The sequence below is a fragment of the Musa acuminata genome, chromosome BXJ2-2 (assembly GCF_036884655.1).
Source record: "Musa acuminata AAA Group cultivar baxijiao chromosome BXJ2-2, Cavendish_Baxijiao_AAA, whole genome shotgun sequence".
Classification (NCBI taxonomy): domain Eukaryota; kingdom Viridiplantae; phylum Streptophyta; class Magnoliopsida; order Zingiberales; family Musaceae; genus Musa; species Musa acuminata.
Genome location: NC_088339.1, coordinates 34,901,499 through 34,915,031, shown reverse-complemented (window position 1 = coordinate 34,915,031; position 13,533 = coordinate 34,901,499). Strand labels below are relative to the sequence as shown.

Below are 13,533 nucleotides of genomic sequence, written 5' to 3'. Positions count from 1 at the left end.
TGCCGTGTCATGTTGACTTCATTGCAAAACGCGATCCCCATCCAATCACGACGATTAATGGTGCATGCAGTAGGTTGAGGAACTCGAGTATATTGGTTGAAGACGCAAACGATCACGGTTTCCATCTACCGAGGACGCGTGACGAAGCAGAACCGTTGATCAACGATCGACGCTTACCAACTTTAGAAGATACCAAACCAAATTGCTCCGGTGGGATCAGGTTGAGTTGAGAAGCTGATAAGGAATCCCACTTCCTCTTTCCTTTTTTCCCTTTTGCAGCGACATGGTACGTATGGTCGAACGCTTTGTCTGCGTGAGGTTTTAGGCCTGAAATGATCCATCGGGGGGCGCATGGTCCCTTCTGCCACAGCTGCCTTCTCATTGGCTAAGAAAAAGATCCACATCGATGTGCAGAAAGCAATGCACCTGAAGCTAGTTTTAGCTTCCTTTTTTTTTCCAAGTCCTCAAATGCAGCTTAGCTTGCCTTCTGAAGCTGCAGCTTTTCTACCAAAGCGGAGTACATTGACCACCGCCCCATCCCCATCCTCTTTCCCACCATCTTGCCTGCTTTGATTTGATGATGGTTTGGGATACTCCATGCAACTTAAAATTTCTAATCTTTCATCTCGGTTCATGCTGCTCCTTTGCGACCATGGCGCCATGATCAAGTTCTTCGATTGCAGCCTGGAACACTCTTTTCCTGGTAAAAACTAAAAATGTACACGTTCACCCTTTTAGCTAATAGAAATCTCACAAACCGTACGTTTCCAAAGGTTGATATTGTTCCTTCCACCCACTACTGAGATCTGCTCCTAAACTATATATACTTTCGTTGTAGCCGAGACGGTTTGCATGTTTACCCAGGCACGCCTTGCGCACCGGTAGTCTCTGTGTGGAGGTGCCACTCGCTTGCACGCAGTCTGTGCGACGAGCGGATGCACGCATGCCGTGTCCTTGCGTGGACATGACAACCCACGCGATGTACAAGACAACGTGACGGGGGGCCCCTCCAGCCTTACAAAAGATGAGGCACACCGACCGCGACAAGCCGCGGCGCTCTGCCTCCACGCGCGTATGCGTAAGAAGCAAATTAGACAACCCATATACAGTCAGGAGTCCTATATATATGTATATATATATTCCACTTCAACTCCTTGTCTTATCCAAGCAGCAGCAGGAGCAGCAGCTAGGCTGCTTTAGGACCAGAAAGGCTAGCCATGGATCATGGTGTTTAATTTGACCACAGTCCTCCCTGTTTAATGTATATCACTTCATAACAGGCTTCTTATCTTTTTAGCATTATTCTCGGTGCTCGCTCCTTCAGCAGGTGGAAGGAAGCAAGATTGATTAGCTACGAACCAAAGTTCTGGAGTAGGAATATATAAAGTGGGAGATGATAAATGCTTAGAGGCAAAGGAGAGCATCAAAGGGCTGACTAAAAGATACTTTGGAGCTGGAGTCGACTGGTGTTAAGACCTCGACAAAGTGACGTTGATTTGGGCATAATGAAGGAAAAGTGTCTGCCAATTATAACAGCTGCAGGCTGTACCTGCATGCGCTTGGTCATGTGATGTTAGAACATTAATGTCAGCTTCATCGATGCGGAGCTATCTATCAAAGCATTGTTCCAGGCGTGTCTAATCCAATTTACTAACATCTAGACGGAATTGTTCTTCCTCGCATTCCTTTTTTACAATAATAAATGTACTATTTAATATAAGCTAGATGTTCTATATTCTTTTTTTGTACAGTAATAAATATACTATTTAATATAAGCTAGATGTTTGATATTACGATCATCCAACATAATAATCACATTTGGCTGACATATGACGATCGAACCGAGAGATACATTGGCATCACATTGTGATACATGATCGTTCGAGTCGTGTGATTAGTGCGTGATGCATATCCACGATCTAGATTAAATTAGTCAACACGAGCATCAAGCACAATGAACTATTATATCATGATTCAACATGAAACACTATACGTTCTCAGCCGACCATCAACGATCTCGAAAGTTATCGTATCCAGAGGTCACCTATAAAAGAGACCTAAGCAATTCTTATTAGTATTATTGTTCAGGGATATTTGTTGGGAACACTCCCGATTTAGTTTTTACATATTCATATTCTACAAATCATGACATGGGCCAAAACTAAATCAGAACAAACGTCCTCCATTTACGATCGAGGTGTGTGGACTTGTTTGGCAGAGAGGGCCAGGCAAATTAATAATGGTGTATATTGTTATTAATGTTGCTCCCATGAAATCATCACAACAACAGGCAAAGAATCGACCAAGTAGGCCGGCGGCTGGTGTCCCACTACGTTCCATGTCTGAGCGTAACAATAAAACAAAATAAATGAACCATATATATATCTTCTTCTTTCTTTGGGTTTCGTCTTTTTGACCTCGAATGGAATGGATTTATATCATATCAAAAGAGTTCAACGGAAAGGAAGGATCGGATACATCTTTCTCTTCCATTTTCTTGTCCTGAACTATTATTGGTTAAGCACTCCTGGGAGCATATATTCTACCCCTGCGTGCATGCATGGATGGATGACCGTAATTAATTGGTGGCAAAGAGAGAAGTTAGCTAGGGATTGGTGCTGCTATCTTGACTGTAGGAATCACTTATTCTTCTAGGAAACTGCATGCGAGAATCCAATTCTTGGGGGAATAGTTAGAACCTTTTTCGTAGTAGTACTGTCATCACCTCGTTCTTAAGCAAATTTTATCTGCATCTCCGGACGAGTTAAGGTTGCTTACAAATTTCACCTTATGCCGTAGGCGTTATTGGGTACATAAATACGTTTTAATAAGGGGCTTATTATGTTCGGTCTTTGTAATTGCATGATTACTTTATTTTCTTTCACATTTAACTATCTGCTTGGTTACATCGTCGTGTTATATTATTATATCTTTTATAGTTCCCGGAGACAACTTGTATGCGTGTCCATATTTAAAGATGTAATTGGTGGTATATAACATTAATGAACATGATAGTTCAAATTTTGGGGAATATAATGATGTAAATAGTTAGTTAATAATTCCTATTGAAAAATGTTAGAAAAATCATCCAAATGCTTTTTTAAAAACATGCTATAATGAAAAATAATTATAGATAAAAAAAAATAAACGACAGACATAATTATATATTAGTATTTTAAATTATTATTATTAAAGCGGAAGCTAAAGGTGATGACAGAAAGGCCCTCCCTCCTATGCCTCTCTACCACCTTTTTGTATTATCTATATTTGCTGCTGCCACAAAAAACCTGACTCGACCATATGTTGTTACATGTAACTCATGAGATTCCATGCGATAACAAGATATGCGTCTGTGAGAGAGAGAGAGAGAGAGAGAGAGAGAGAGAGATGGAAAGACTATATATTATTACCTAGTTGGGAAGCAGGCTTAATGATCCCCTCGTAATTGCCTGCAACAACATCATTCAAGGGGCAAAGGAAGATAGAGGGAGAGACAAGAGAGATGATCCCTGGAATTTTTTCTTTGAGAGTTTAAGAGACGGTCTTGTATCTTTAATTTCAGTGCCGCAGAAAGTTCCTCCTCCAGAAAGTGAAGAGCTACAGCAGTTGCACAGAGCGGTTTGAAAGAGGAAGGTACGTTATCAATTTCACTCCGTCCTCTGTTTCACTGCAGCTCCAAGTATATATATATATATATATATTGTTGGAAAAGCAAAGAGGAAAGCTGGAAAAGTGAAATAGATTTATATGCTCAAGCTAGCTGTCCAAATATTGTTTCTTTGGGTTGAGGAGCAGATTCCGGAGCTCCTGTAAGCACTCCCTTTTCTCTTCTTGGGGCTATCAAACTTTCGAAGCACCATGATGGGTTCTTCACATCTGGATCACTTCCACCAAGAAGAGCTTCATGGCCTCGCCTCTTTAGCCACGGTTCCAGCTTTCCATGATCTTGCCTGCAGCCGTGAGTGGAACCAAAACCAGCTACTGTAAGTTTTCCTACTCGACTTCTTCCACAGCTCAGCTCAGCTCAGGTCGGCTGTATACTTCCTTGGTATATAGAAGAACGACTCGATTATCCTTGTTTTCTTCTACGTGTAGGCGAGTCAGAACTCACTTTATCTAATCCCTAGGATTTGGAATTTTCTTGCTTGGTCTGTTTGTTACCTCTATTTCCGTCGTGGATTCCTAGGGATTTGAAACCTAAAGATGATGGCATCTTTAAGCATATGTGCTCTACACATTTAATCTCTGATAAGTAGCAGTGCCCTATTGTGATCCTAGAGACCTTCTTCCCAAGCTTGGCTTTTGCTCTCATTGGATGCATGGGCTTTGTGCAGTAACTTGGGTGACTACATTTCAAACGCCAATGGAACTCTAAATCATGAAATCTCTTCCCATAGCTCACCGATGATTCAAGACATGGGGTGTCACTGGGCTTGCAATGACCAAGAGGGCTTCGTGAACCAGCTGCCTGCCTATCAACTTAACCTAGCCAAGGCCAAAGAGGAGTTGACAGACAACTCTTTCCGGAAGCTCGATGGGTTCTTTAAGGATCACTCGGATCAAGACGACCAACCACACGAAAAGCTCTTCATGAGGGCATTAGCGTCAGATTGTCAGATGGATGGCCTTAGGCCGCTGCCGGGAAACTTGCCAGAAAACTCGAGCTTCGATAGTTATGAAGGTGGCCACGTGGCTCTTCCGACTGCTAATTTTTCGCAGTCCTGTCCGCATCGGCCAGGCATGATGGATGATGTTCATGCATTGGATCTCTCGGCTTCAGCTGGATTAGGAGGAGGGGTCAGCTTTTGCCAACCGTCGCTGGCTGGAATGTCTTTGCTAGGAGAGGATGCGTCTTCCGGGCTCGACCATCTACAAGAATCGATTCAAGGACCATTTTACCTCCATCATAAAGTGGGTACATTTATCTCTTCCCATCTAATCAAACAAGTCACGAATAAGTGGGCAATGATAATATGTATATACTTTTAGAAGAACTATGATAGCTAAGGTGGGAAAAAAAAAATAAAGAAAAGAAAAGGCATTTCATCAGAAAAAGGTTAAAAGAAAATGAAGAATAGGGATATATATATATATATATATATATATATATATATATATATATATATATATATATAAAACGGTAGTAATTAAATTCCCATGAGCGTCACAGCATACGATGAGGGCTGGCTGTGTGTTAATTTCAGAGAACCTACGTTGATGCCATAGAGTACAATAACACTTTTCAGCTTTATCGACCGACACGAATCGTCTTTTCTTTTCTGAAGCAAAAGACTGCACAGAGAAGAAGAAAGAAAATTTTACGTGCTTTTCTTTAGGGTTCTAAACACATCCACAAAGCTAATACCCGTGTAACTGGACGCTCCTCTGAAGATGCCATCTCTGGTCAGCGGAGTAACAGAAGCGATGAGATGCAACAGCAGTTGGGAGCACAAATCATGTCAAGCAGCACCGGGAAACCCTCGGTTCCAGCACCTGCAGCGCTCTTCCTGCTCTCCGTTCAAGGTATATGTTTTGGAGCACTGGCCACATATATAGTCGCGGTTGCTTCATTGGTATTTTGATCCATTGTGTTGGTTGACGTGGTGATGGCCCAAAACAAAATGAAACAAAAGGTGAGGAAGGAGAAGCTGGGGGATAGGATTGCAGCACTGCAGCAGCTGGTGGCACCATTCGGCAAGGTATCATCAAAACCTACCTACCTACCTACCTGCTCTAAACATTATGAGTGCTTCGCTTCTCTAAAAGAAGAAGAAGAAGAAGAAGAAAACTTTAATCAGGCATTATTCAGCACCGCATAAAACGAAACGGTAGACGACGATTGATAATGTACATGATGCATTATCCATACACTACTTATTTGTACATTACCTTTGTCCTTAAATTTATTATAACTTGATGTCATGCATGGTTTACGATGTGCAGACTGACACGGCTTCAGTGCTCATGGAGGCCATCGGATACATTAAATTCCTATTGGACCAGGTCGAGGTAATCAGCATCAGTATAAGATAAAACACAAACCTATTCTCGTTCGGACATACGTCTGCTATGGCCATTTTTCATTGACCGGTATACGTCTGCTGTGATGAGAAGCATCGCAATTGCGTGACTAATGACGATATATTGCTCTTCCATGATGGTATCTTGCAGAAGCTAAGTGTGCCGTACATGAGGTCATCCGGCAGCAAAAAAAGATCAAGGACAACGCGAGAGGTACGTAGCCGTCTTCCCCATGACATCAACAACTGTAGGTCAAAAATAATAACGTCTGTAGAGGTGGAGTATACTAGTCAGAGGCTCATGTCATGTCATGTTTCTGTACACAAGGTCAATTCTGTAAGAAAAACCATACAATTTATCCATCCATGCATTCTCTTCGGATTAAGCTTTAAAGACACGCACTTCCATTCCATCCTCACAACTTGTTACCCACCCCTCTTCCTAGGCATCGAATGAGGAGGCAAAGCGAGATCTGAGGAGTAGAGGGCTTTGCCTGGTGCCCTTGGCCTGCACATCATACATGACAACAACGGAGCAAGGAGTTTGGTCGGCAGCCACATATGGGGGAAGTGATTGAGTGTGTGTACTCATTTCCATGGGAAGAAGCTGCAGCACGAGGTTTTGAGCGAGTAATTCCAGCTCTGGGGAGACAAAGAAACGAACGTTGCATGTTCCACCACCACCTTTCTCATGAGGTCATCCAGTTTGGACTTGTAATGGCGACACATATGTATGATACGAGTCAAAGGAGCAAATTAACTCGTTCAGCTTATAAGAAATAGCAGGGCGTGGGTGATTTTTGTAGATCAATCTACCATCTGAAACAAGTAACTACATGTAATTGTGGTCGCTGCATTGATGGGGTTGGTGGTGGTGTGTCATAGGTGTTTTCTGATCATTCATTCATTCATACATGAAAATCTTCTCCGAGAGACTAACCATGCATGCATTACCGGTTTGATGGTACATGGAAATGTTTGTATAATGTGCACTAGTGAAGAAATATCAATGCGGGTTTCAGCTAGTTGTGCTAACTGATAGAAATAAAATATAAAGGAGAAGAATGCAGTGAGTTCAAACAATACAATACTCTCTATTTATATATATGTTAGAAGAGATAATTTTCCTAAGGATTTTCTTCAACAGATTTACGACATCTCTTCAATAGAGTTCAAAGATCTCGACTGTTGTTGAGGTTGTTATCACGAGAAGAGCTGTTATCGCTAATGGCCAATGGAACATCTCTTCGACAGTAATTTATTGTAACATACTGTAATAAACGGCATAGTAGTGTTATTCCTACGCAAGACATACCATAAGTGAGTGAAAACTGATTAATTAACATATATTCTTGATCGAACTAAACTAATTAATTAATTATTTTCCTTGGCTCTAAAGTTGCGTGTTTGGAGATCAGTGGATGCCCACGTCGTGTCGCTACCAAAGTCGTGTGTTGAGTCGGCACGCGAGGCATTTTTCATCTTCTCCGTCGGATCACGCGGGGAGAACAAGCGATTTCGTTTTCTAGGGCCGAGCTCCGTCGTATCATGACACCACCATCGTACCATCTCTCCCACGAAACCATCGCTTCCTTCTCCTCCAAATTGCCTCGATCTCCACTCCCCATTGCCCTCTTCCTCCTTCCCCTTCGGCTCCAGTTCGATCCCTCCATGGCCTATCTCCGATCCCCCCGAGCGTCACTCTTGCCCAACCAAGCCCCTCGCGAGTTCTCCCGTCGATCCCTCCGGCAGAAACCCAAGCCCATGGAGGCGACGACCAGGACGGCCGCACGAACGATTTCCTTTCCCGTTTCGCGTGGGCCATCCATCCCTAGCTCGCCGGCGGCTACCGGGCCCTCCCGAGACATACCCTCGACGTCATGCTTCTCGTCGTTTGCCAGAAAGTTGTCGCCTCGATGGAGCCTGGCGCTGACGCCGAGGACCCCCTGTGGATCTCAGCCAGGAACCGTGGAAGTGAGTAACTCGGTGCACGAGGCGATGCAAAGGGATCGGATGAGGAAGGAGCTCAAGAAATACCTCCATTGCGATGAGGTCAAGGAGATGTGCCGATTCGCTTCGCAGGGGACATCGGCATCCGGGGGTCCTTGCTTCGAGAGAACTTCGGTTCAAACGGGCGAGAGAAATAGTTAGATGAGGTCGAGTTTTGCCGGAGCCTGGATGAGTTGCGGGAACAAGCTCAGAAGCAAGAAGATCGACAGAAAGGAGCGTTTCTAAACTCTCCAACTGATGCAAGGAGTGTCTCTTTGGCGGATGAGAAAGGTGGAGCGTCAAGAGTGGCAGCTTTTCCACAGAGGAAGGGGAAGTTCAAGTACACGATTTATGGGCTGGATTTGTCGGACCCCCAAATGGGCGGAGGTGGTATAAAGGTGGCGGAGGCTGAGAAGCATTTTGTGCCTGAGGAGTTGCAGCCTGTAGAAGAAAAGTGTAACGAGATCGAGGAGAGGATCCTTTCTTTGAAGGCAAAGAGGGATGATCTACCACCATTGGTGGCGGACTGGAAGGAGTTCCTCCAGCCAAAGAGGCTAGCATTGCTTGATAGAATTAAGGAGCGAAATGTGGATTTATATTTAAAGGTCAGTTCATACAATTTTATTTACTTAGACACACATTCGCTCTGGCATAGAAATCTTGCATATGTTAATGAAGGCTTATCTTGGATAATTGTTATTTAGGTTATCTCTTTCGCTAATAATATAGGATCTTAATTGGCATGCTTCTATTTGTGCAATGTGCAGCTATGATCAACCAAAGTCATATGCTTATGGTGTTTAAGGCCTTAGGGGTTCTCCAGATTGAAGAAACAAGTTGCATACTGTAGAAATCAAAATAAAGAACCAATCTTAAATGTTTCTGTTCTTGTTCAAAACATACATAATACACTTAATTGTTGAAGATTAGCTCAAATCAAGAGGATAGTTGTAGCTCTTATTCCTCTGTCCTTCACCCATCCCAGTAGTTCCTCTTACTTGTGATGGACCGGCAGCGACAGAGGGATAGCAGGTGTCAACCACACCAACTGTTTCACGCTTCAAGATCTCTATCTCCGAGTCTCTCCCTTTTTTTTTTCTTTACTTTCCTTCATTGTCCCCCTCACTCTACAGACTCTTCTTCATCTTTCTTTTCTTTCTCTGACTCTGCTTTTCCTCTCATGCCTTTTTTTCCTCTATCTTCAAGTCAACCTCTCTCTCTCATCAGAATTCTGGAAGTCCTGTTACCTCTGGTCTAAGAATGACAGGAAGCATTGAACGCATAACCTAGATGCTCTGCATGGCTTACCATTCACTCAAAATCTCCCTAGTTCTCTATGGCCGTAAGTGGAATAAATTGTTTTCATGAATGTCTTTTATAAGGCTTTATCCCATATATTTAACTTAATCTATGTTTATGTAGCATTATCCCTCTCCAATTCGTCTTTATTATTTTCTTTCTTAGCACCTTCCACTTCCAGAACCCTAAGATACTAGTCGATTGGTCCATAGCAGATATCATCTTTGCAGACTGTCCATCGGTAGACTATGGTGCATCAATAAAGTATTAGCTAACTTTGATAAAGAGGTCGTGAATGATACTTGGAAGATCTGAAGGTTCTAGTAATTCAGATGATCGGTTAAAGAATGCAGCACAATGTGGCAAAAACATTCAGCTGGACGTTGAAGTATCCTACTCGAGCACTGATTTCCCATTAAATTTATGATGTGACTGGAATAGAGGAGCACTTTGATGATGTAACCAATAAAAGTTGCAGAGATATTTGTCTATCTTGCATGGATTGATGTTTGGAGAAGAAGAAAGAAAAGTGAAATCTATATTGTAAAATGCAGATGCATAAGATGATTTATATGATTAGGTGAATACATCTATTCTCTGCAGTCTGCAGACAGTTTTCCTTCTTTGTTTGCGTTTTGTATATCTGCAGTGACCTTCATTCATCAATCTAGATCCTGTACATATGAGTTGAGGCAGCGGGATCTTATAGTTTGAATATTTCAATTTAAATGTCAGACTTTATTGGTGAATAATCAAGTTGTATTGTCATCGAAATTAAGATCCAACAAATTTGAATTTGAAGTATGCTTCCATTCTTAATTTTTTGAGTGTGTTCTATGCCAATTTGCATGCGTCGCATCCCATTTTGCAAATGTAGAAGCCTTTACTGAGCTGAGATTCGATTACTGATATGCATCTTGCAATTTGCCTGACATTTGCAGGTCACTGAACTCCTCTTGACTATGGAATCTTTTGAGACAGGTATTCGTGATTACTCAAAGCTAATTGATGCACATGGTAAGGTAGATTACTTTAAAGATGCTGAGAGAATTCTACAGAAGATGACTGAAAGCGGCATCGTGCCAGATATTCTCACTTCCCTTGTATTAGTTCATAGCTATAGCAAGGCGAGGAAGGAAGGCTTACAGATCAATGATTGCAGCTTATGTGAAGGCTGGCCTCCCAAAGCAAGGGGAGGCACTGGTGAGGGAAATGGAGTCGAGAGACATGAAATCCACGAAAGAGATATACATGGAGCCCTCGAAAGCATTCATGGAGCATGGCCAAGTTGATGGAGCACAGAATTATGGACACCATGCAGTTTGCAGGAGTCCAGCCAACCTTGGAGTTGTTTACCATGCTTGTGGAGGCCTATGGACAGGCAGGTGATCCTGACCAGGCACGGTGCCACTTTGATCACATGATTAAATCTGGCCACAAGCCAGATGACAGATGCGCTGCCAGCATGATTACGGGCTATGTGAAGAAGAACCTCTTGGACAAGGCCTTGGACCTGCTGCGAACTCTTGAGAAGGATGGTTTCCAACCAGGGATAGCGACATACAGTATTCTGGTGGACTGGTTGGGCAGATGACAGCTAGTGAATGCGGCAGAAGGCCTGTTTAGCAAATTAACAAAGAAGGGTGAAGGGCCATTTGAGATTCATGTTAGCCTCTGCGACATGTACTCAAGGACATGTCAGGAGAAGGCTTGCATGTCTCTTTAGAATGTTGGAGTAGAGGAAAACTTGTTACCTGGTCTTCTGGCAGGTGGGCTGTTGGAAGATGCAAAGAGGATATATGATCACATGCAATAACAGGGCTTTGCATGTCAAGCCCATCAGGGCTGCACTCATGGTAGCTCAATCGATGCCTCGTCGGAAGTCTTCAACGAGGAGGAGGGGTGGCAAGTCACGATAGATATTAATGTGGCCCGAGATGAGATTATCTTAGGAAGAACAGCTGTTTTCACTATATCTATATATTTACAGGCGTTTCATTTTGTACAAGCTGTAGATCATGCATTTCTTCATCTGTTATGCGGATGCGTGAATGCTAATGGGTAGCAAGCCTTTTTTTGGTATTCTTGGAGTTGATAGATTGTGATCGTAGTAAACATTTGATACATGAATAAATGGCCGGATCATCATCTTGATGAATAGAGGTGCTAGATTTCTTTTTGGGGTTTACACGAATCATATAAGCTTGTTGGTAGTTAGGCCAAGTGTCATGGAGTAACCTTGTTAAGGTGTTCAATGCAGGTTTATGACCCTTTTTTTTATTCTTTTTTTTTTTTTTGTCGGTTTCCAGTGTTTTCGAGTGATTTTAGTTAGGCATCATGTACTAGGAAGAATTTACTATAGTCAACTCTATTTTTGTTGGTTGTCAATGTTTTTATTTTATATTTCTGTCATGTAAAACTCAAATATTTTAGATTATGCAACATTGCACGAAGGTGAAGGAAAGCCCAAACAGCTCCCTTCTTATGTGTCACGGGGGGTCGACGGTGTTGCAATGCAAAATGTCAGCTATTTCAACACTTTAGAACCCTTGGTGGCATCAGGGTCGATAGGGCTTAGTTGTGTCTAAAAGATGATACAACGTTTTTAGTGTACCAATTTTTTGGTTGACAAAAGTGTTAGGGGAATATTGGTTGACATAAGTGTACCAATATTGTGTTTGGATGACAAAAGGGTCGATAGTATTTATTAGGTTGCATCTGCGTTAGAAACTTTCTTTGTGTGTGCTTGTTAAGTTTGTTTTCAAGAGTTTTTTTGTGCCTAATATGTTATGTTTGTTTTCAAGAGTTTTTTGTGCCTAATAAATACTAGTTGCTTACAATCCTTGTTATTTTGTCATTTTCGTATGTGATGATGACATATTATCCGCACGTTCACCTTTCTAATTTTTTTTTTTTTTATGCAGGTCATTTATGGATCATATCAAGTTAAGGTCTTGGCTTTCAAATGAGTATTGCTTGGGTGTTGCAGCTCAGGCAGTCTCTACTAAGGATGTAACAAAGTGATATCATTGAATTGTCATGGTAGAACAACAATTAGCACTACTATATAAGATGGGCAACAGTACTGTGTGACCATTTCGGAGAAACAAATGAGCACTCATGCGAAAAATGATTGGATTAATTAACGGATGACATAAAAGAATCTGATATGGAGATCCTTACCCAAATGTTAGGTCGACTCTGATGCGCTAACTAACCAATAACTCTATTTTTATTCTTCAACCACGGATCAAAATACTTAAGCAGGAGTTAATATAGTACACTCATCAACCCCATCCTTGATTTTCATCCTCAGCATCAGTGACAAGTGGTCAAATACCTCAACTACAGCAAATGCTGGAAGAAGAACAACCATAACAGGCTTGATGTATCCTAGCAGCCAAGATTCAGAAGCAAAAGCTAGAGCCAATGTGAAAGAAGATCCAGAAGCGCACCAACAAACAAAACCTTCATATAATTCAAACGAGGAGTTCGCAATAATATAATACTGAATATATCGTAATCAAACCCTGGGAGAAGCGACAGTTGATAAGCAGGAACATATGAATGGTTTAAGAGGAAAAGCGCATGCAAAGCTGATGTCCGATATTCCACATGTTTCAAGAGTTTTGAGGTTCCGATCAATTGGACCCATAAGCTACATACTTGGTACTCACAACATGCAGGTACAGACCATGCCTTGCATCCATCCATGTACCTCGGATACTAGATATTGAAAAATGCAGGCTTTCAGAAAGTAAACAAGAGTGATAAGCAGACAGGTGAAGAAAGTGACAATATAAGTATGAAACTCTAAGGGAGAGATCACAGCAGGCAGGTAATGAAGTTCCACTGGTCACAAACAAGTGCTAGTAGCAATGTGCAAACCACCAATAACTCATGATGTTATAAGGGCACTTGCAGCCAAGAAGATCACAGTTCACTTGATTTTATCCAGCAAACCAACTAAGCCTATTAAGTACAAGGACCAGACGAAATCAATCCAAGCTTTGACAAGATACACCAAAGGACTTTTCTGTCATCATTCGAGGGATATCAGGAGAAATATGAAAATTCTCATTAATATGACTTTGTATAACTTTGATGAGGATTATGACCAACTAAGATGGCATCTATAGACTAAGTGTTCACATGTTCCAGAATATACCAAGAAGGAATTGGTAAATGATCATACATGAACTTTGATGGCAACTTTAATTACTTC

At 41.9% G+C, this 13,533-nt stretch overlaps 1 protein-coding gene and 1 pseudogene across 1 annotated transcript; both read left to right on the top strand.

The window, feature by feature from the left end:
- Positions 1-3,743: 3,743 nt before the first annotated feature.
- On the top strand, positions 3,744-6,845 carry LOC135605098 (transcription factor bHLH110-like). Its single transcript, XM_065094788.1, has 7 exons — positions 3,744-3,983; positions 4,335-4,911; positions 5,392-5,523; positions 5,634-5,699; positions 5,944-6,009; positions 6,172-6,234; positions 6,467-6,845. Exons 1-7 carry the CDS (start codon positions 3,859-3,861, stop codon positions 6,596-6,598), a joined length of 1,161 nt encoding a protein of 386 aa, XP_064950860.1. The 5' UTR covers positions 3,744-3,858; the 3' UTR covers positions 6,599-6,845.
- A 116-nt stretch (positions 6,846-6,961) lies between these two features.
- Positions 6,962-12,900, top strand: LOC135604873 (uncharacterized; annotated as a pseudogene).
- Positions 12,901-13,533: the final 633 nt, after the last annotated feature.

Coding starts and splice junctions, on each gene's coding strand:
- LOC135605098 (XM_065094788.1), top strand. CDS start 3,859: ATGATGGGTTCTTCACATCTGGATCACTTCCACCAAGAAGAGCTTCAT. Junction 5,524..5,633: donor CTTCCTGCTCTCCGTTCAAG/GTATATGTTTTG, acceptor ATGAAACAAAAG/GTGAGGAAGGAGAAGCTGGG. Junction 6,235..6,466: donor GATCAAGGACAACGCGAGAG/GTACGTAGCCGT, acceptor CCCTCTTCCTAG/GCATCGAATGAGGAGGCAAA.